This window comes from Lithobates pipiens, unplaced genomic scaffold (genome assembly GCF_037356315.1).
Source record: "Lithobates pipiens isolate NorthernLeopardFrog02 unplaced genomic scaffold, aLitPip1_a1.2 Scaffold_17, whole genome shotgun sequence".
Taxonomy (NCBI): Eukaryota; Metazoa; Chordata; class Amphibia; order Anura; family Ranidae; genus Lithobates; species Lithobates pipiens.
Window position 1 is genome coordinate 4,031,388 of NW_027507755.1, and position 23,265 is coordinate 4,054,652.

Here is a 23,265-nt window from a genome sequence, read left to right on the forward strand (position 1 = left end):
AAATTCCTACCACTGACACCAAAGATGGGGCACTATTCTTCCCACTGATTTAAATGACAAGGGGACTACTTTTCCCATTGACACTAATGATGGGTCACTATTTCTTCCACTGACACCAACAACAGGGAACTATTTCTCCCACTGACACCAACAACGGCACTATTCCTCCCACTGACAGCAATGGTAGGGCACTGTTCCTACTCTTCCTGACACCGACAACGGAGCACTATTCCTTCTGCTGACACCAAAAGTGCAATATAGCTCCCACTAATACCAACAATGGGCACTATTCCCCCTCCTACTGACCACAAGTGCAATGTAATTTTATATTCTCTCTCTCTAACCACCAAGCCTTAGATATTTTCTACTCCCACTGACACTGGGCCATTTTGTACTTCCGCTGGCCATAGCCCAGTCTCCCTAAAATCGAAAGCACAGAAAAATAGCCCTTTGTTTAGAATGTTTGGAGACCCCTGCACTAGTGGATTGGACCCACTTACATTATTATGGTGTCATCAGGGTCATCCAATGGAAAATACAGTACTGTGCAAAAGTTTTAGGCAGGTGATAAAATGCTTTGAAGAGTGCTTTTAGAAATAAAAGTGTTAATAGTATTTTTATCAATTAAAAAAAATGGAAAGCAATTAGTAGTTTGCCATCAAAACAGCATTGATTCTTCAATTCTTCTAGGTACACTTGCATACAGTTTTTAAAGGAGCTTGGCAGGTAGGTTCATCTTGGAGAACTAACCAGAGATCTTCTGTGGATGTAGGCTGTCTCAAATCCTTCTGTCTCTTAACCACTTTCAGACCGGACCATTTTGCTGGTAAATGACCAGAGGTCTTTTTACACTTTGGCACTGCGCTGCTTTAACTGGTAATTGCGCGGTCATGCAATGTTGTACCCAAACAAAATTTGCGTCCTTTTCTTCCCACAAATAGAGCTTTCTTTTGATGGTATTTGATTGCCTCTGCGATTTTTATTTTTTGCGATATAAACGTAAAAAGACCGCAAATTTTGAAAAAAAATGATATTTTCTACTTTTTGTTATTAGAAAAATCCAATAAACTCAATTTTAGTCATACATTTAGGCCAAAATGTATTCAGCCACATGTCTTTGGTAAAAAAAAAGTCAATAATTGTATATTTATTGGTTTGCGCAAAAGTTGTCACATCTACAAACTAAGGTACGTTTTCTGGAATTTACGCAGCTTTTAGTTTACGACTGCCTATCTCATTTCTTGAGGTGCTAAAATGGCAGGGCAGTACAAAACCCCCCCAAATGACCCCATTTTGGAAAGTAGACCCCCTAAGGAAATTGATAAGAGGCATGTTGAGCCCATTGAATATTTTATTTTTTTGCCTCAAGCGATTGAATAATGACAAAAAAAAAAATTTTTTTTTTTTTTTACACAAAGTTGTCACTAAATGATATATTGCTCACACATGCTATGGGCGTATGTGAAATGACACCCCAAAATAAATTCTGCTGCTTCTCCTGAGTATGGGGATACCACATATGTGGGACTTTTTGGGAGCCTAGCCGCGTACGGGGCCCCGAAAACCAAGCACCGCCTTCAGGCTTTCTAAGGGCGTAAATTTTTGAGTTCACTTCTCACTACCTATTACAGTTTTGAAGGCCATAAAATGCCAAGATGGCACAAAACCCCCACAAATGACCCCATTTTAGAAAGTAGACACCCCAAGCTATTTGCTGAGAGGCATGTTGAGTTCATGGAATATTTTATATTTTGCCACAAGTTGCGGGAAAATTACAAACTTTTTTTTTTTTTTTTTTTTTTAACAAAGTTGTCACTAAATGATATATTGCTCATGCATGCCATGGGCATATGTGAAATGACACCCCAAAATAAATTCTGCTGCTTCTCCTGAGTACGGGGATACCACATATGTGGGACTTTTTGGGAGCCTAGCCGCGTACGGGGCCCCGAAAACCAAGCACCGCCTTCAGGCTTTCTAAGGGCGTAATTTTTTGATTTCACTCCTCACTACCTATTACAGTTTTGAAGGCCATAAAATGCCAAGATGGCACAAAACCCCCACAAATGACCCCATTTTAGAAAGTAGACACCCCAAGCTATTTGCTGAGAGGCATGTTGAGTCCATGGAATATTTTATATTTTGCCACAAGTTGCGGGAAAATTACAAACTTTTTTTTTTTTTTTTTTTTTTCACAAAGTTGTCACTAAATGATATATTGCTCACGCATGCCATGGGCATATGTGAAATGACACCCCAAAATAAATTCTGCTGCTTCTCCTGAGTATGGGGATACCACATATGTGGGACTTTTTGGGAGCCTAGCCGCGTACGGGGCCCCGAAAACCAAGCACCGCCTTCAGGCTTTCTAAGGGCGTTACAGTTTTGAAGGCCATAAAATGCCAAGATGGCACAAACCCCCCCCCCCAAATGACCCCATTTTGGAAAGTAGACACCCCTAAATTTAGGGGTACACTAGTGAGACTAGGTAATAAATGGCGGGTGCCCTGAAACTATAAAAAAATAACTAACCAACCAGCGTCACCTGTAACAGTTATATGGTGATCACTGGTGAAAGGGTTAACTAGGGGGCAATTAGGGGGCTTTATGCGGTAGTATATGGGGGTCCCTGGCGCTATAAAAAGCTGCAGCGAACCTAAATACCTACCTGCCTAACTAGCGTCACCTGTGACACTAATACGGCGATCAGAAAAACGATCGCTTATTAGGCTGGGTTCACACTGGAGCGATGCGGGAACGCCACGAATGCGCGGCGGGTTCCCGCATCGCATGCCTCCCGGCGGCAGTTCACACTGCCCTATGCGAACTTCTGGGAGTGTCAGTGAAATGTTACTGACACCCCCAGATCAGTTCGCATATCGCAGTGCGATCTGCAAACTCGGATCGCATGGTGTGAACACCCATGCGATCCGATTCTGCTGCGGGCCAAAAAAAGGGTCCCGTGCGAATTTGCGGCGGGTGCGGCGGGTGCGGCGAATGGCTGAACTCGAATCGCACAGAGATCGGATGTGATTTGCACTGCAGTGCGGTGCGAATCACATCCGTTCTCATAAACCGCTGCAATGTGAACCCAGCCTTAGTGACACTGGCGACGGGGGGTGATCACGGGGTTAAACCTTTATTGGGGGGGTTAGGGGGGTACCTTAGAACTAAAGGGGGCTAACCCTAACTGCCCTAACAGTTATTAGTCACAAATGACACCCGCCGGGTGATCAGGGGGTTAAACCTTTATTAGGTAATAAATGGCGGGTGCCCTGAAACTATAAAAAAATAACTAACCAACCAGCGTCACCTGTAACAGTTATATGGTGATCACTGGTGAAAGGGTTAACTAGGGGGCAATCAGGGGGCTTTATGCGGTAGTATATGGGGGTCCCTGGCGCTATAAAAAGCTGCGGCGAACCTAAATACCTACCTGCCTAACTAGCGTCACCTGTGACACTAATACGGCGATCAGAAAAATGATCGCTTATTAGGCTGGGTTCACACTGGAGCGATGCGGAAACGCCGCGAATCCGCGGCGGGTTCCCGCATCGCATGCCTCCCGGCGGCAGTTCACACTGCCCTATGCGAACTGCTGGGAGTGTCAGTGAAATGTTACTGACACCCCCAGATCAGTTCGCATATCGCAGTGCGATCTGCAAACTCGGATCGCATGGTGTGAACACCCATGCGATCCGATTCTGCTGCGGGCCAAAAAAAGGGTCCCGTGCGAATTTGCGGCGGGTGCGGCGGGTGTGGCGGGTGCGGCGGGTGCGGCGAATGGCTGAACTCGAATCGCACAGAGATCGGATGTGATTTGCACTGCAGTGCGGTGCGAATCACATTCGTTCTCATAAACCGCTGCAATGTGAACCCAGCCTTAGTGACACTGGCGACGGGGGGTGATCACGGGGTTAAACCTTTATTGGGGGGGTTAGGGGGGTACATTAGAACTAAAGGGGGCTAACTCTAACTGCCCTAACAGTTATTACAGTCACAAATGACACCAATGCAAAAAAAAAAAAAAAAAAATAAAAAAAAATGACATTGGTGTCACTGTGACTGGGGGGCAGGGGTAATTGGGGGGGTGATCGGGGGGTAAAGGGGGGGTGTGAGTGTGCCTGGCATGTTCTACTGTGTGTGTGAGTGTTGGTGCAACTTACTGATCCGCTCTCCTCCGTGTCGGAACGAAAAATACCGACACGGAGGAGAGAATACATCACTTCCTCTCCTGTGTTTACATTACAGGAGAGGAAGTGATGTCACCGGGGATTTCTATTCGTCGGGAGCGATCGCGAGGGGGTGGCCATGAATGAATGGCCGTCCCCTCGTCCGGGATCGCTCCCGTACGAATACCGACCGCCGCAGGCACCGGGCGGGGGCCCGATCGGGCCCCCGACCCGCGGGAGGCAAGGGACGTACATGTATGTCCTTATGCCTGCCCGTGCCATTGTACCGACGTACATCGGCGTGCGGCGGTCGGCAACTGGTTAATGTAATCCCAGACAGACTCAATGAAGGGCTCTGTGGGGGCCAAACCATCACTTCCAGGACTCCTTGTTCTTCTTTACACTGAAAATAGTTCTTAATGACATTGGCTGCATGTTTGGTTCGTTGTCCTGCTTCAGAATAAATATAGGGCCAATCTCACATCTCCCTGATGGTATGGCATGATGGATAAGTATCTGTCTGTATTTCTCAGCATTGAGAACACCATTGATCCTGATCAAAACTCCAACTCCATTTGCAGAAATACATCTCAAAACGTGCAAGGAACCTTCACCATGCTTCACAGTTGCCTGCAGACACTCATTATTGCACCGCTCTCCAGCCCTTTGGCGAATAAACTGCCTCCTGCTACAGCCAAATATTCCAAATTTTGACTTATCAGTCCAGAGTACCTGCTGTCATTTTTCTGAACCTCAGTCCCTATGTTTTTGTGCATAATTGAGATGTTTAGCTTTGTTTCCATGTCCTGTGCTGGCTGTAGCAGGAGGCAGTTTGTTTGCAGAAGGACTGGAGATCGGTACGATAATGAGTGTAATATTGATTTGATTTGGACTTCTCTTCTGTTGGTTTACTTTCCATTATTACATTTTTTTGATAAAAATTCACCATTAACACTTCTATTTCAGAAAGCATTCTTAATTTACAGCATTTTTTTTTTTTTACACGTGCCGAAAACTGTTGCACAGCACTGTACATAGAGCACACTCCAGAGAGGGAAACCAGAAAGGTAGAGCTCAGCCCTGAAAAAAAAAAAAGGTTGGGTTAAGTTTGACTATAAGATACAGATCTGTGTCCCTAACCCCAGCCACAGGTGCATTTAACCTTGAGCCGGTTATACATTAAGTTATGTAAGAATGTGACAGAATAATACACATTATATAATTACAATGGGAAAAAAAACTGCACACTGAGCTCATTCAAGAGAGGAGGTGGCTCCGCAGCCTAGTGTATTGACTGTAAAAACAAATTGAAAACATTTCTGCAGAACCTGGTGCTAGTCCAGGCCTCTTGATAGATTATGACCTTGAATTAGCACTGTGACCTACCCTGCAAATTAGGCTAAGTGCCCTACTATGTACCTTATGTATATTTTATATCTGCATTATACAAATCACTGTAACAGTATTTGAGCTGGGGCTTTGCATTAAATTACCCAGGGCCTCCAGTGTAAAGGCATGGAAAAAAATGAAGCGCTGCTCAGATCAACCAAACACATTCCACAGAAGGTGGTATTAAAGTGAACGGCCGGTCCATTCGTTTGCATGCAGGGTGCCAGACCTTTTATTTTTTTTCAAGCACATGATTTAGAGCCGGAAGGTTGGGCTGTGTGACAATAGCGAATCAATATTCACTAGTGTATGCCCGTCTTCTCCCGACCCATCAGGACTGGAGGCGGATCGAGTTGGCTGGGAGGAGAAGCCACTTGTAACAATAACAAATTGGTATTCACTATTATATTCCCGTTTCTTCTCCGGTCCCATCAGGACAGGAGACGGATTGAGTTGGCCAGGTGGAGAAGCTGAGGAACCCTTGAAGGGAATGTGCCGTGGTTAGTGTGGGGGGGGGAGCGTGCCGTGGCATGGTGGGGGGGGGGCGTGCCATGGCGCAGTGAGTGTTGGCGACCGCAGCGTGGTGAGTCCGGGGACCATGCTTTGGAGCGGTGATTGTGGGGGGACCGTGGAGTAGTGAGTAAGGACATGGGGGAGCTTTGCCCCCCCCCCCCAAAAAAAGTTTATCACCAGCCACCACTGACAGCTACTTTTTTATTAAAACAAGATGGTCATAGACAGGGCGACTTTTATCAGGAAGCGGACAAAATGTGAGCCGTGGGTGGCCCTGACAGAATCCTGCAGCCTGACATACTTTTATATGAGAATAGAAGGAGCTGATTGGAAAATTTTCGGTTGAAAAGCAGTCGGATGCAGTCACTGCTCAAGCATTCTGACAGCTGCAATGTTGGCTGTCAGAGGTACATTAGCGGGCAAAAGAAAATTGTCCACCCACACTGTTTAGCCTAAAGTTAAAGTGATTGTAAACGACCACCCATTCACTTTAAAATACAAATGAGATGCAAAACTTTTTTGTGTACAGCCGTGGCCAAAAGTTTTGAGAATGACACAAATCTTAATTTTCACTATGTCTGCTTCCTTAGTTTTTATGATGGCAATTTACATATACTCCAGAATGTAGTGAACAGTGATCAGATGGATTGCAATTAATTGCAAAGTCCCTTTTTGCCATGAAAATGAACTTCATCCCATATAAAAAAGATTTCCACTGCATTTGTGACAAATGCTTCAGGGTGCCCAAGAAAGTTCAGCAAGCCCCATGACTGTTTCCTACAGTTGATTCAGCTGTGGGATCCGGGCACCACCAGTGCAGAGCTTGCTCAGGAATGGCAGCAGGCAGGTATAAATACATCGGCACGCACAGTGAGGAGAAGACCTTTGGAGGATGGCCTGGTGTCAAGAAGGGCAGCAAAGAAGCCACTTCTCTCCAGGGACAAAATGATATTCTGTAAAAGATTCAGAGGTTGGACTGCTGAGGACTGGGTTAAAGGCATTTTCTCTGATGAATCCCCTTTTATAAAGTTTTGGGGAATCCAGAAAAGAAACCTTATCTGGAGAAGAAAAGGTGAGCGCTACCATCAGTCCTGTGTCATGCCAACAGTAAAGCATGCTGAGACCATTCATGTGTGGGGTTTCTTTTCAGCCAAGGGAGTGGGCTCACAATTTTGCCTTAGAACACAGCCACGAATAAAGAATGGTACAAAAACATCCTCCGAGAGCAACTTCTCCCAACCATCCAAGAACAGTTTGGTGACGAACAATGCCTTTTCCAGCATCACGGAGCAATTTGTCATAAGGCAAAAGTGATAACTAAGTGGCGTAGGACACAAAACATCAACATTTTGGGTCCATGGCCAGGTAACTCCCCAGACCTTAATCCCATTGAGAACTTGTGGTCAATCCTCAAGAGGCGGATGAACAAAAATAACCCCACAAATTCTGACAAACTCCGAGCATTGATTTTGCAAGAATTGGCTGCCATCAGTCAGGATGTGGCCTAGAATTTGATTGACAGCATGCCACGGTGAATTGCAGAGGTCTTGGAAAAAAAGGGTCAACACTCTAAATATTGACTCTTTGCATAAACTTAATGTACTTTTCAATAAAATAGAATAGCATTGAGCTGCTTCTACAGGCACAACTCCTGTAGAAGCAGCTTTTGTTTAAGCCCAGTCTGCATGGATCCATAAAAGGAATTCAAGTGGTTCTGAATGCTAAAGTTTTTTTTTTTACCTTAATGCATTCTCAGCATTAAGCTAAAAAAACTTCTGAATGTAGCTTCCCCCCACCCAAGACCCCAAGACCAAAACCATTGTGCAGAGCAGGTAGGTATGACATGTTTGTTATTTATACAAAGAAAATAGCTGCAGGTGCTGATCAAATGAAAATTTTCAAACAATCCTGTTCAACAGAAGTCGTCCACTTCTCTCGAGTGGGAACGGCCATAGATGGATCGAAATGTGGCCACTTCCTGCTTAACTCTCATAGTGTAGTCAATTGGAATCTTATTAAAAATCAATTAAACATGCACTTTGTATCAGTAGACTCAGGCATAGAAATGGAAACTGAAAGCACTGGCTTGAGCTCCACCTGCGCTCCAACTAAACAATGTGTTCTGGAAGCCCCGTCCAATGCATTTCGTCAGCAACGTCTGACGTCATTAGGGGTAGCACCACAAGGAAACTGTCAGACTGTGCCTTTGTCATGTCACCAGACCGGCATCCACTTTCAAGAATGACACCATAATTTATCTTGATTGAATTCAGTTCATTCAATCAAGATGAATTATGGTGTCACTCTTGAACTTTATTACACATTTGCTTTATTGTTTATTGAATATCTGTATTTGTATGAGCATGGTTTGGCCTTCAAATTTTTCCTTTTACATCTTTGGCTTTTTTAAGCTGGAAGACGTGCAGCTCTATAATATTTTTCCAAATTTCTTAAATTTATTTGTTAGTATTGGTTATATGATAAGTATATTTTATATGGTGTTTTGCATGGGTGTAAATTATTATTTTGAGTGATTTTATATTTTGCATATAGTTTGGTCTTTAGGGGGAAAGCTTGTACAGATGAAGCAACATTTTTCTTTGCTTTCCACTTTATTTTTTCTTTGCAATATGGTTTTAAACCCGGATATGAACACTTCAACTTCTGAAAAGTAGCTGCATGTGTGACAATGGGCCTCACCGCCCTGCAGAGCACAGATGACTGGGGTAAAGGTTTCACTTCACATAGGTGACATTTGCATTTCTTTAAAACTGAGCCCCTAGCTAATGTTTGATAACAAGAGACAGCATTTAGCTTGTTATGTTTACATGGTACGTCATGATTTTTTTTTTGTTTTTTTAGCTATTTTATTTACTGATGAAAACCTGTAATTCTAGATATTCTATATTGGCTTGACAACATTCCCGTGTCTTGGGGCACCCTACAGGCACCGCTGGCTGATGCTGCATCAAGGCAAATAATGATTAGGTTAGAAAACCTTGACTAATTTTTTTTTTTAGTTGCCACCCTAAGATGAGCTGGCATGAGGGGGTGCCCGTATGTGCCTCTCCTGTCCCTCTCCATAGACTGGGCATTATGCTGTAAACTGGTAAAAAAAAAAATGATAATCAATTGGATTGTACCTGCAAATCTAGTCATCGCCTGAGAACAGTCCCACACGTGGAAGAATTTAAATAGGCTCTGCGTGTGGCCATTTCATATTACCATAGCTGTGCAGGCCTGAACCATCTGTTCTCATAATGCAGGAGCTATATATAATAATAAATCCAAAAATGAAATCGCACTGAAAAGCATATAAGCAGCTGGCAAGACAAATAAATTGTATACAAGTGAAATAAAAAAAGAAATGCCGCATTAATATACTCCTAAACAGCAATAAACAAAAACTGTCCATTATAAATATATATAAAATAAAAAATAGTCCCAAAAGGATTATCAGTAAGTTCCAAAGAAGATAGCAGTGATATAAAATGTGCCAAAAAGAAAGTGAATCAGTGAAGATCATCTTGGTGTACACCATTGCTTCTCCAAGTTCTCCAATCAAAAAGACGTTTGATACTTAGACCCTATTAAAAGGGATAAGCATTCTGCATAAAAAGAAAGCCGGAAGAGCCACATTAGCCACAGTCTAAAACCGTATGGACATTTTATTAAAACAAGTACAGACCACTTACAATATAATTTGAAGATAAGCGCTTGTAAAGATAAATAATCCTGGAAATCGGAAGACCGCTTCCTGGTTTCAGAGTGTGTGATGACATCACTAGTGGTAGCTCTACCCTGTGCGTTTTGTCACATTCGACAAAATGCAGGAGCCATATATGGCTACAATATGGCTTACTGTAGGCAAGGTTAGTAAAAGGTGATACTGCATAATAGAAGAGGGTCAGCAGAAAAAAAAAAAGTGGTCCATTGAGTCTGCCCCATATTATTATTATTATTATTATTATTATTATTATTTTTTAGTATAAATCTTTGATTGTTCAAAGCATGTTTTAATCCACTTACTGTTGACTGTCTCCCTACCTCTGCTGGAAGTTTATTCCAAGCTTCAAATAACCTTTCGGTAAAATAATACTTTCTAAGTAGTTCTTACTTTTGAACTTTCCTTCTGCTAGTTTGAGGTCATGTTCCCGTGTTCTTGCTCTTGGCTTCATATTGAGTATACTGCCAGTTGATTGACTTTTGAAAAGTTTTTAGACTTCAAAACAGTTTGCTTTAAACTGGATAAGCTGGCCTCCTGAATGGAGGACTTTTGTAGCTTTGAATACGTTGGAGAGCAAAATTCAAGAGAAGAAAAGTCAAGATGTTCATTTCTATTCTTTTATTCAAATTTTAAAAGAAAATGTTCCAACGCATTTCAGGGGCTTATGAGTCTGCCAAGGGCTTCTAAGATGAAAACAGAACAGACCGTGCATGACTTTTCCAGCACGATTTCCAGCTAGAAAAAAAAATCTAATTACAATTTGCATTAAAAACAGAATTTTTATTTGAGAAACAAAACACTGCAAGACTTTGCTGGACTTGACAGGTTGGCTTTTTGGCATTTCATTCCAATGCACCCTCTTTTAACATTATACTAACAGAGATCACGGCATATCCTAGCCCATTGTCAAGATTGAGCTGGTTTTTGTTAACGCATTTCAGTTCAAATCTCTGTTTACTAATCACATTGATGCAATGTGTTATAAACACGAAACATCAACATTTCGCAGAACATGGACTTCCACTTTCCAAGGACAATGTAAATCTTACCCACTGTAATTATTCTGTGAAAGAATAAGTATAGTGTGATTCCAGGGCTGGGGCGATTAGCACAGTTTACCTTCAAAACAATGTTAAAGCGGGAGTTCCACCGTTTTTTGTTTTTAAAAGTCAGCAGCTACAAATACTGCAGCTGCTGACTTTTAAAATAAGGACACTTACCCGCCCAGCGCGCCCGCGATGTCGGCACCCGAAGCCGATCTCTCAATCGGCTCTCGGGTGCTGCCGCTGCCATTTTCGGTATGGGAATCAGGAAGTGAAGCCGCAAGGTTTCCTACTGCACATGCGCGAGTCGCGCTGCGCAATAAGGATGGTCCCCGCTGTCTCTGGGATCCGTGTGTTTCCCAGCAGACAGCGGGGGACCCGCAGGAAGTGGCGTAAATACCCACAGATTCTGCGGATATCTATGCCTGGAAGTGGGTGCAAATACTTGTACTATACAGGTATCTGCACCCCCCTCCCCCCTGAAAGGTGCCAGTTGTGGCACCAGAGGGGGGGAGGGTACCAATGAATAGAAGTTCCACTTTAGGGTGGAGCTCCGCTTTAATGCTGCTTTCTCATTTTACAAGCTTCCATACAGTAAAGCCTTAGTTTTGAGAGTAACTTGGTTTGAGAGCATTTTGCAAGACAAGCAAAATTTTTAAATACATTTTAACTTGATATACAAGCGATGTATACTGTATTTTGTTACTGTATTAGATATAAATATTTGGAGATTGCCTAGAAGGACCTCTTAGTGGGTCGGTGCAAATACTTTAGTCTGCTCATAAGTGGCGGCTGGTGATAACATTTTTTGGAGGGACACAAACTCCTCCAGGTCCTTACCTCCAAAAAGAGCCTCCAGCCTGGGCTGTCTTGGCTCCCCTGATACCCGACAGCTTCCGTGTCCCAAATCTTCAGCCTTCTGATTAGTCGGGACAAGAAGCCAGAAACCGGAAGTGATGCAATGTCGCATTCTGATTCACTAAAATGGGGGGGGGGGGTGGGGTGGGAGTGTAGAGGACAATGTAAACAAGCCAATTAGAGCCTCAGGCTATAATCACATGCTTGTTAAAAATTGATAGACCTAGTAAACACCTATTTGTTCGGCGCCTCTCACAGTGCACTGCACACATATAGAATGATTTCTTTTTAAATAATTGATAATATGACTAACTTTTTTTTTTTTTTTTTTTTTACTTTAAGACACCTCTTATGGACCGGCCGCCACTGCTGCTCATGTTTATTTAGTAAGATGGCACTGTAATGTTTTCAATGAGTCGGCTGACTCGGGAACTTGTAAAGCATGACCATAGTGTAGCTCTTCTGGAGCTGTGATTTTTAAAAGAAGACCATTCCAACAACAAAAAATAAATAAAAAGAAAGCTCATATGGGAATTTAACATTATTATTATTATTATTATTATTATTATACAGGATTTATATAGGGCCAACAGTTTACGTAGCTCTTTACAATATAAAAAGTAGACAATACAGTTATCAAACAATAAAATACAATAGGATTAAGAGGGCCCTGCTCAGAAGAACTCACAATCTAATAGGGTGGGGCAGGTAGTACAAAAGGAGATCGCCTGAAGGTAGCAAGAGTAGGGGATAGCCGAACCGGTGGAGGTAGCGAGTTCCAGAGGATGGGAGAGGCTCTGGAGAAATACTGGATGAGCATGGGAGGAGGAGACGGAAGAGCTTGAGTGTAGGAGGTCTTGAGAAGAGCGGAGGGGACGATTTGGGTGATATTTGGAGACCAGATTGTAGATGTAGCTCGGGTCAGAATTGTGAATGGCTTTGTATGTTGTGGTGAATATTTTGAATTTAATTTGCTGGGTGATTGGAAGCCAGTGTAGGGATTGGAGGAGAGGCTTGGCAGACACTGAGCGGTTGGTAAGGTGGATAAGTCTGGCAGCATCATTCATGATAGACTGAAGGAGATAGCCTATGGAGAGGCAGGCCAATGAGAAGGGAGTTGCAATAGTCAAGGCAAGAGATAACGAGGGAGTGAATGAGGAGATTGGTGGTTTCATTTGTTGAAAATGGGTGAATTTTAGAGACGTTACAGAGGTGAATTCTACAAACATCATAATTATTATTATAATACAGGATTTATATAGTGCCAACGGTATGTGTGGAGCTTTGCAGCATGAGGGCAACCAGTTGAATTACACTACAATTCAATACAGGAGGAATCAAAGTGCACTGCTCATTGGAGCTTACAATCTAAAAGGGAGGGTCATGGGATACAAAAGGTAATAACTGGGGGGGAAGTGTTGATAGAGAAAGTGAAATTACAGGTGGCAAGTGCAAGCAGGATGGGCTCCTCTAAAGAGAGAAGAATTTTCAAGGATCTTCTAAAAGTGGACAGAGTAGGAAATAGTCGGACAGATTGGGGTAGGGAGTCCCAGAGGATAGGAGAGGATCAGAAAAAGTCCTGGAGACAAGGATGGGAGGAGGTGATAAGGGACCTAGAGAGCAGAAGCACGTGGGAGGAACAAAGAGAATGTTTTGGTTGGTATTTTGATACTAGGTTAGTGATGTTGCATTGAGTTGTGGATGGCTTTATTACTTATGGTTAGTAATTCAAATTTAATTTGTTGGGTGGTCCAAAGCCAGTCAAGGGGCTGGCAGAGAGGGTTACCTGTAAAAGCCTTTCTTGTATTTCCCAGCTGCTACATAAAAGCAGGGAAAGAGGTGGGCCAGCACAGAGAGTTTTTAGACATTCCTAAGTGTGTACTGATGTTTTTCACAGAACGCCTTTATATTAATTTTTTTTCAAAACAAGGAATTCTCTGATTGGACGAGGTAGAGAGAAACTACAAAAACCCCACAATCTTCACCTCCAATAAGGGAACGCCTTGTATTAATTGAAGAAAAACAAAAAGTTCTATAAATGGGGGCAGTGCCAAGCATGTGGCAATAGACTCCTTGTGGCCAGTGTGCAATACCCAGAAGATTGTGGTTATCACTATAGGAGCACCAACTACTACAGGAATTCTCAGCTTCCCCAGCAGCCCCTCAAATATGAGGTATACATACGTGCATTGGTCCAAGCTGGACCAATATATGTATGCAATAAAGATCATACCTGGAGTACAGCCTTAACAAAAATAGATTTTTCTGTGCTTTTAACTTTTTTATATTGGTGACAGGGTCTCTTTAAAGGGAATTACAGATGCAGAAGCAGTGAATCATGGGACAGATTTCTAACAAAACAAAACCTGCATGACCTTTAAAACTTCACATGAGAAGAAAAAAACTTATGGCTGCAGTTGTGTTACAAAGTGATCTTGGAAAGCTTAGATAGGAGAAGTGTTCTAGAACATAGGTTTCAAAATCAAGTTTGCCTTTAATCCTGTTTAACGTGGTGTATACTTTTTGCACATATCTCTTCCCCTTCCCAAACGATGTTTTGATTGGTTAATGAAGCAGTGTCCATAAAGCATCCCTTGTGACGGTTAGCAAATGCTCATTAACAGCTAGCAAAGGCCATATGTCGCAGCACTGTGGACAGCTTGTGAGGAGCTGTCTGAGAATCACCACCAAGGTCACATTCAGTCAACCAGTCGGTAATTAGCTCCATGGAAGTTGGTTACGCAATGTAGCCACCTGCCTCTGCAGGAATAGAGGACACTTTCTACAGATAGAGGAACGCTATTTGCTTAGTAAAACATTGTTAGAGCTGTAGAGAATTGCTTGGCTACGGTAAACACGGACCATGGACTAGCTACAATTATCCATAGCCTACCTAGATGCTGATCAATAAAACTGACATTTATGTACTATCTTAAAAAGGAATTGAGTCCATGAATAAGTGCAGAAGCCACATACTGAACGGCACTATACCAAGAACCTTCCGCACTAAGCTAAGAAACCTTGAGCACTAAACCCAAGAATCCTTGAGCACTAAACCCAAGAAACCTTGAGCACTAAACCCAAGAATCCTTGAGCACTAAACCCAAGAAACCTTGAGCACTAAACCAAGAAACCTTGAGCACTAAACCCAAGAAACCTTGAGCACTAAACCCAAGAAACCTTGAGCACTAAACCCAAGAAACCTTGAGCACTAAACCCAAGAAACCTTGAGCACTAAACCCAAGAAACCTTGAGCACTAAACCAAGAAACCTTGAGCACTAAACCAAGAAACCTTGAGCACTAAACCCAAGAAACCTTGAGCACTAAACCAAGAAACCTTGAGCACTAAACCCAAGAAACCTTGAGCACTAAACCCAAGAAACCTTGAGCACTAAACCCAAGAAACCTTGAGCACTAAACCCAAGAAACCTTGAGCACTAAACCCAAGAAACCTTGAGCACTAAACCAAGAAACCTTGAGCACTAAACCAAGAAACCTTGAGCACTAAACCAAGAATCTTTTATACTATTGCATTAGCATTTTTACTTTAAAGCTAAACCCCAGCCAAAAAGCTAAATACATATAAGGGATCCATGAAAAACTGCACCACTCCAGACCCTAAACGTTGTCCTTCATGGTGGTATTTTGTGCTAGCCAGGGAGCCTGTCTCCAATACTAGTACTGTAACTGTGATGAAGGTTGTGTACCAAAAACTACACTGGGTAAAACCTCATTCAAGCACAATCGACCAGCAGTGAGTTCCTGACCAGGAGCTGCACATCTGATGCTTTGCACCCCATTGGACTTAGTCATAGTGGTCGGCCCATAGGTGTAAAAAGCATCAGCCATATATAAGGGATCTCTTTTGTTGCCATTTACATCTCTCCACCCTGTTCTGAGATTTACAAAGCCTTGCAAGACAGCACATCCTAGTTTTGGCAAGCCACGGTTGGACAGCGCCGAATGCTGTACTGAGTGGTACTTGTGTTTAGGGCCCTAGGCGTTCACGGACAAATACCAGGAATGCAGGTCCTCTTCATTCTGGGCATTCATCCCCAAACACATAGAGCCCTTAAAACGAGTACTACTCATTACAGCTTTCAGCCCCATCCAGCCTCAGCCTGCCAAAGACATTGATAAGCTGCACTGTCCCACCCAGGAGAGGGATGTACAGCACCTAGAGACCCAAATGTGCAAGGGGCCTAAGGGGTGTAAATGTGAGAGATACCATTGCATCATGTCATTTAATTGACAGGCTGTATCTTTATAAATTTTGCATATTAAGCAGAACATGGCTATTTTCTTTTTTTTTTTTTTTTTAACCATCTACTTTTTTACACAGCATTTGATGATGATGTGGTTTCAATGTCCAACGCCTCCCGCTATATTGAAGACCCTGGATTTGGATATAAAGATTTTGCAAGAAGGGGAGAGGAACATCTGCCTACATTCCGAGCGCATGTATGTGTCTGTAGTTTTGTTTATATATATATATGTATACACACACACACTATAATACCAAAAGTATTAGGATGCCTGACTTTACATGCACATGAAATTTAAAGGCATCACAGTCTTAGTCTGTCAGGTTCAATATTGAGTTGGCCCACACTTTGCAGCTATAACAGCTTCAACTCTTCTGGGAAGGCTGTCCCCAAGGTTTAGGAGCGTGTGTATGGGAATATTTGACCATTCTTCCAGAAACGCATTTGTGAGGTCAGACACGGATGATGGATGAGAAGGCCTGGCTCGCAGCCTCCGCTCTAATGATTCAGGACTGCAAAGGTGAAGGACAGTCAAGTTCCTCCACCCCAAACCCACTCATCCATGTGTTTATGGACCTTGCTTTGTGCCCTGATCCAAATCGTTTGGTGGAGGAGAGATTAAGGCGTGGGGTTGCTTTTCAGGGGTCTGGCTTGGCCCCTTAGTTCCAGTGAAGGGAACACTTAAGGCATCAGCATACCAAGACATTTTGGACAATTTCATGCTCCCAACTTCGTGGGAACAGTTTAGGGATTCCTTTTCCAACATGACTACACACCAGTGCACAAAGAAAGGTCTATAAAGACATGGATGGGTGAGTTTGGGGTGGAAGAACTTGACTGGCCTGCACAGAATCCTGACCTCACCCACCTAGAATTGGGATTGGATGAATGAGAGCAGAAACTGTGAGCTGCATGAAATACAAAGGAATTTCAGTGGCAGGATCTACACCTTGCAACAGACTCAAGAGAGTTGTCTAACATCCATGCCTGACCTCACAAATTAATTTCTGAATCTCTTCCTCTCTTTTTCTTTCTCTCTTTCTCTCTCTTGAGTCTGTTGAAAAATGTAATAGCTGGAGATCCTGCCACTGAAATTCCTTCCTATTTCATGCTGCCAACACTAAGTTATTGCCTTGCAATTAGCCTGCTGTGCAAGTGGCTTCTGTTGGCTATTGGACTACCTATCTGACTGGTGTGATAGGCAACCCGACAACCAACTGAACGAGTGCACATGGCAGGCTGACCACGCTAATAAAATGTGCTAAATCCCACAGCGTGGAAAAATTCAATGGGCTGTGAATACCAACTTATTATGAGGTGCAGCTGAGACAAGGCAATCAATTGTCCTAGAATGAAATTAATATATGCACAGAGCTGCTCACTACCCAAATTCTTCTTGTACACAAAAACATAAATGAACAAAAGTCCATATATAACCAAGTGCACATCAAATCAACTTGTGTAGGTTAAGATTTAAAAAACGAAAAAAACAAGAAATACTTGGAAAAAAACCTGTCTTGCTGATTGCGAGGTTGCAACTTAGACCCCTTTCACACTGGGGCGTTTTTCGGGCGGTTTTCAGTCGCTTTAGCGTTAAAAAATCTCCTGTAAGGTGCTTGAAAGAAGCCTCATCTGCAATCCCAATGTGAAACCCCGAGTGCTTTCACACTGAGATCCCTTTCACACTGGGGTGTTTTTCAGGTGCTTTAGCTTTTAAAAAAAAAAAAAAGCGCCTGTAAAGCGCTTGAAAGAAGCCGCAACTGCAATCCCAATGTAAAAGCCCGAGTGCTTTCACACTGAGGCGCTGCGCTGGCAGGGCGTCAAAAAAAGTCCTGCAAGCAGCTTCTTTGCATCACTTTTGGAGCGGTGAATACACCGCTCCTAAAGCGCCCCTTCCCATTGAAATCAATGGAAAGCGCCTGAAAAGCGCCTTTGGCAGCAGCGCTTTGTGGGCGATTTTAACCCTTTATTTGGCCACTAGCAGGGGTTAAAAGTGCCCCAATAGCGCTCGCAAAACGCTGCTAGTTTAAGCGGTGCTTTACAAGCATTTTTCGGGCGCTGAAAGGGCTCTTAAAGCACTCGGCTTTTCACATTAGGATTGCAGATGAGGCTTCTTTCAAGCGCTTTACAGGTGCTTTTTCTAACGCTAAAGCGCCTGAAAAACGCCCCAGTGTGAAAGGGATCTTAGTGTTGTCAGCATCAAACATAGGAGACTTTGCATCAGTATCACAAAAATTAGTTTTCTAAAGAACATGGTACACATTGAGGCATAGTACCAAACATACTGACAAATCACATTTTGCATTAATCGTAAGTACCATCCCTTGTGCTTATTGTTTATTTAAAGTACTTTTCATTTGCAATCTGCAACCAACCACCATTTTCTTCCTTGTTTTGTGCAGGACTACTCTTGGGAAGACCATGGATTCTCGCTGGTAAACCGGCTTTATTCTGACATCGGCCACCTTCTAGACGACAAGTTCCGGATGGTCTACAATCTCACCTACAACACCATGGCCACACACGAAGATGTCGACACCACCATGTTAAGAAGAGCCTTGTTTAACTATGTGCACTGTATGTTTGGAATCAGGTATGTATAGGAAGGTCTGCTTTGGCGGAGAGCTAAAGAAAATATTGTATGTGTTGTAAATAAAGGCTCAAAGCTGAACTGAAGCCACATTTTTCTTTTGTTTTGAATAGCGTGTAGAAGAGACAAAAATTACTGTCTGTGACTCCACTGGGGAGATTTTTCTCACTTCCTGTCCCTGGGACACCCATACAAGAAAATGGGGGAAGGGGTTTTCACCAGAAGGGGAAGCGCAAGTTTCTCAGCGCAAGAGGTTCATAGAGCCACTGGCACTCACCGATGTGGAGGAAGGAGGAGAGGCTTTTGCTCTGTGTCTCTCTTGCGCTGCACATACAGTTGTAGGAGGGAGTACTAATAAGTATTGAGCATTACCCAGAAAAAATTGAGCTGGGAAGCTGTAACTGCCACACTATTCTATATATTCCCCCAGGATGTCAATGCACTTGCGATATCTGTCCTGCTGCTTCTTAAAGTGGTTGTAAACCCTAGGACTAAGAAAAAAAAAAAAACTGCAAGACAAAGGCATAATGAGCTAGTATGCATAGCATACTAGCTCATTATGAATTACTTACCTGAGATTGAAGCCCCTGCAGCCGTCCTCGTACACTGCTCCAGCGGCCAGCATCGCTCCTGGAGTTACTTCCCAGTATCGCAGGCTCCGGCGCTGTGATTGGCCAGAGCCGCGATGATGTCACTCCTGCGCATGCGTGCGGGAGCCGCCGGTAACAGCACACTCACTGAAGCAACGGCACGTACATGCCGTTGCTTCAGTGAGCATGTGCCAATGACGTCAGCACATGCAAATACAGGGGATATATATCATCTCCTAAACCGTGCAGGTTTGGGAGATATCCGGGGTAGCTACAGGTCAGCCTTATTATAGCCTTACCTGTAGCAAAAAGTGTGTTATAAGGGTTTATTCCTTGCAAATAAAATTCTTCTGACTACTCATTTGCAGCATTAGTTGCCTCCGGAACACTCCGTTTTTAGGTGTTTTTTGAGATTGGGGCACAGATGATAGAAGGAGCCAGGTCAGGAGGATGGGGCGTCACTTGAAAGCCTAAGAAGGTCCGTTTTACCTTTGTTTCGACTGCAGTGTGTGACAAGACGTTGTCATGCAACACGGTGACACCTTTGGAGAGCTTTCCTCTACATTGCTCTTGGATATTTTGCCTCAACTTTGTCTATAAAGCACAGTAATATGTTGCAGTGATAGTTGAACTCTTTTGGAAGTAGTCCACCAGCAGAACTTCCTTCTTATCCCAAAAAACTGTTGCCGTTTGCTTCTGCACTGGCCGGGACAAGGGGTGGGCAAGAGGGTCGGCTGCCCTGGGCACTGTGGTATCATGTGAGGTGGGGGGCACCTCAAGGAAATTGGGGGAGGGGATTTGTGTTGGAAAGGGGGATTTGGGGGGCAACAGGGAGTAAGTATTGTTCTAGGAGGGGAAATTTGGGGGGGTATGCTAAAATTTAGGGAAGGGGGAATGGGGGCTAGGAGGGATGATTGGGGCGATTTGTGCTGAAAGGGGGGATTTGCGGTGGGGTTATTGGGAGGGGCAATTTTAAGGGTAGGTCATTTGTGCTAGGAGGAGTGATTTTTTTGGGGGGGGGGGCACTTGAATTGGGGGGATTTGGGGGATGGGGGGGTTAAAATATGTGCTGGGTGGGGGGATTTCAGCAGGGGAGCAGATTTGCACTGGGAGGAGGGGAAATTTATGCTTGGGGGGGGGGGGGAGATTAGCGCTCAGTTTTTTTGGGGGGGGGGATTTTTGATGACACGTAATGCTCATACGCCTTGAGGGCGGGGGACGCAGTTTGGCATGTTTGCCCTGGGCTCTGGATGACCTTGTCCCGGCACTGGTCACCAGGACACATAGAGAGGGCGAATCTCCCCAGCAGGGACACAGGCAGGAATATAATCTTATTAATGTGAGGCACTTATGAACTTTGCATGAATTTCTTTGCATGAACTTTTTACAGTTACTTTATTATTTCTGCACAAATATTGCATATTATTATTATTTATTATTTAAGTTACTTATATAGAGCCATCAATTTACGCAGCACTTTACATATACATTGTACATTTACATCAGTCCCTACCCTCAAGGAGCTTACACTCTAAGGTCCCTGACATTCATATTTTAGGGCCAATTTAGACAGAAGCCAATTAAATGACCAGCATGTCTTTGGAGTGATTTGAAATATATTGTATATTATGGATATATGAATTTCTGCACATATTGTATATGTATTTTGCATATTGCTTGCAGCACTTTGTATGTTTGTATTTTTGGAATTTAATTGCAATACTGTTTGTATTTTTTGCACATTTTAGCACTTTTGATATACACTATATTGGCAAAAGTATTGGGACACCTGCCTTTACAGGGACATGAACATTAATGGCATCCCAGTCTTAGTCCGTAGGATTCAATATTGAGTTGGTCCACCCTTTGCAGCTATAACAAATTCAACTCTTCTGGGAAGGCCATCCACAAGGTTTAGGAGTGTGTCTATGGGAATGGGAATGTCTGACCATTCTTCCATAAGCGCATTTGTGAGGTCAGGCTCTGATGTTGGACGAGAAAGCCTGGCTTGCAGTCTCCGCTCTAATTCATCCCAAAGGTGTTCTATCGGGTTGAGGTCAGGACTCTGCACAGGCCTGTCAAGTTTCTCCACCCCAAACTCGCTCATCCATGTCTTTATAGACCTTGCTTTGTGCACTGGTCCAAATCATTTGGTGGAGGGGAGATTATGATGTGGGGTTGTTTTTCAGGAGTTGGGCTTGGTCTCTTAGTGAAGGGAACTCTTAAGGCGTCAGCATACCAAGACATTTTGGACAATTTCATGCTCCCAACTTTGTGGGAACAGTTTGGAGGATGGCCCCTTCCTGTTCCAACATGACTGCGCACCAGTGCACAAAGCAAGGTCCATAAAGATATGGATGAGCGACTTTGGGGTGGAGGAACTTGACTGGCCTGCACAGAGTCCTGATCTCAAATGTGCTTCTGGAAGAATGGTCAAACATTCCCATAGAGACACTCCTAAACCTTGTGGACAGCGTTAGTATTGGTTTCAGGTATCAGAGCATTTTCCGATACTGGTATCGGTGCTTTTCTAGTTCTAGCCCTTCCAAATTCAGAATTGAACAGAAAGTTTTAGCCTGAGTTTCAACTTAAAATTTGGATCTCTTTTAAGTTACAGCTTTATCTTTTGATTAATGAGATTGTATTGTTCTGTTTTTCCTAGCATTGTTCTGTTTTTTTTTTTTTTTTTTCCTAGCAGATCTGTGATCAATGTTGCTTCCATCTAGGGAATGGGTATATAGTCAGACAAAGCCAGTGTAATGATTAATCTCTCTCTAGCCATGGTACAGTACGGGTGGAATTGGCTGTGCACTTAATTTCCTCTGACCTGATTTTCCCAGGTACGATGACTACGATTATGGGGAAGTTAATCAATTACTTGAGAGAAGCCTCAAGGTTTACATTAAAACTCTGACCTGTTACCCCGAGCGAGCCACAAAACGCATGTATGACAGTTATTGGCGTCAGTTCAAGCACTCTGAAAAGGTGAGTAAGGCAAACGCACAACCCCATTCCACAGCACCACTGACCAGTAATAATAATGTCTGTATCAATCAATTGGCTTCTTTTTCCTTACTCTTTCTTAACCAGAGGTCATTGAAGCCGAGATGTACAGAACAAGGTAGCAGTATCAGTATGCATCACCTAAATGACTATTAACCGATTCAGCCCTGGAAGATTTTACCCCCTTCCTGACCAGAGCACTTTTTGCGATTCGGCACTGCGTCGCTTTAACTTACAATTGCACGGTTGTGCGACGTCGCACCCAAACAAAATTGACGTCCCTTTTTTCCCACAAATAGAGATTACTTTTGGTGGTATTTGATCACCTCTGCGGTTTTTATTTTTTGTGCTATAAACAAAAAAAGAGCGTCAATTTTGAAAAAAAAAAAAAGCAATATTTTTTACTTTTTGCTATAATAAATATCCCCAAAAAAATATAAAAAAAAAATGTTCTCCTCAGTTTAGGCCGATCTGTATTCTTCTACATATTTTTGGAAAAAGAAAATCGCAATAAGCGTATATTGATTGGTTTGCGCAAAAGTTATAGTGTCTACAAAATAGGGGATAGTTTTATGGCATTTTTATTATTATTTTATTTATTTTTTATTGGTAATGGCGGTGATCTGCGATTTATTTATTTATTTTTTATATCAGGACTGTGACATTATGACACATTTTTGGGACCATTGTCATTTATGCAGCTATTAGTGCTATAAAAATGCACCGATTGCTGTGTAAATGTCACTGGCAGGGAAGGGGTTAAACACTAGGGGGTGATCAAGGGGTTAATTGTGTCCTAGGGAGTGATTCTAACCGTAGGGGGGATGGGCTACAACTCACATGACAGCGATCACTGTTCCTGATGACAGGGAGCGGTGATCTCTCATGTCACTAGGCAGAACGGGGAAATGCCATGTTTACATAGATACTTCCGTGTTCTGAGGCTCTGTGACACGATCGCTGGGAAACCGGTGGACATAGAGTCCGCCGGTCTCGCAGGCACGGTCACGCTGTGCGTGGCCCCGCCATTTAAAGGGGACATACAAGTACGCCCATTTGCCCACCGCTGCCATTATGCCGACGTATATCGGCGTGCAGCAGTCGGCAAGTGGTT

General features: G+C 43.2%; 1 protein-coding gene across 4 annotated transcripts in view; it reads left to right on the forward strand.

The window, feature by feature from the left end:
• The window catches only part of SESN3 (sestrin 3), a 162,819-nt gene that overhangs the window by 133,777 nt on the left and 5,777 nt on the right, over positions 1-23,265 (forward strand). For all 4 annotated transcript variants that reach the window (XM_077484943.1, XM_077484944.1, XM_077484945.1 and 1 more), the window contains 3 exons: positions 16,046-16,164; positions 18,371-18,561; positions 21,989-22,133. In XM_077484943.1, coding sequence (XP_077341069.1) covers positions 16,046-16,164; positions 18,371-18,561; positions 21,989-22,133 — 455 coding nt within the window. The remainder of the gene's footprint in view (positions 1-16,045; positions 16,165-18,370; positions 18,562-21,988; positions 22,134-23,265) is intronic.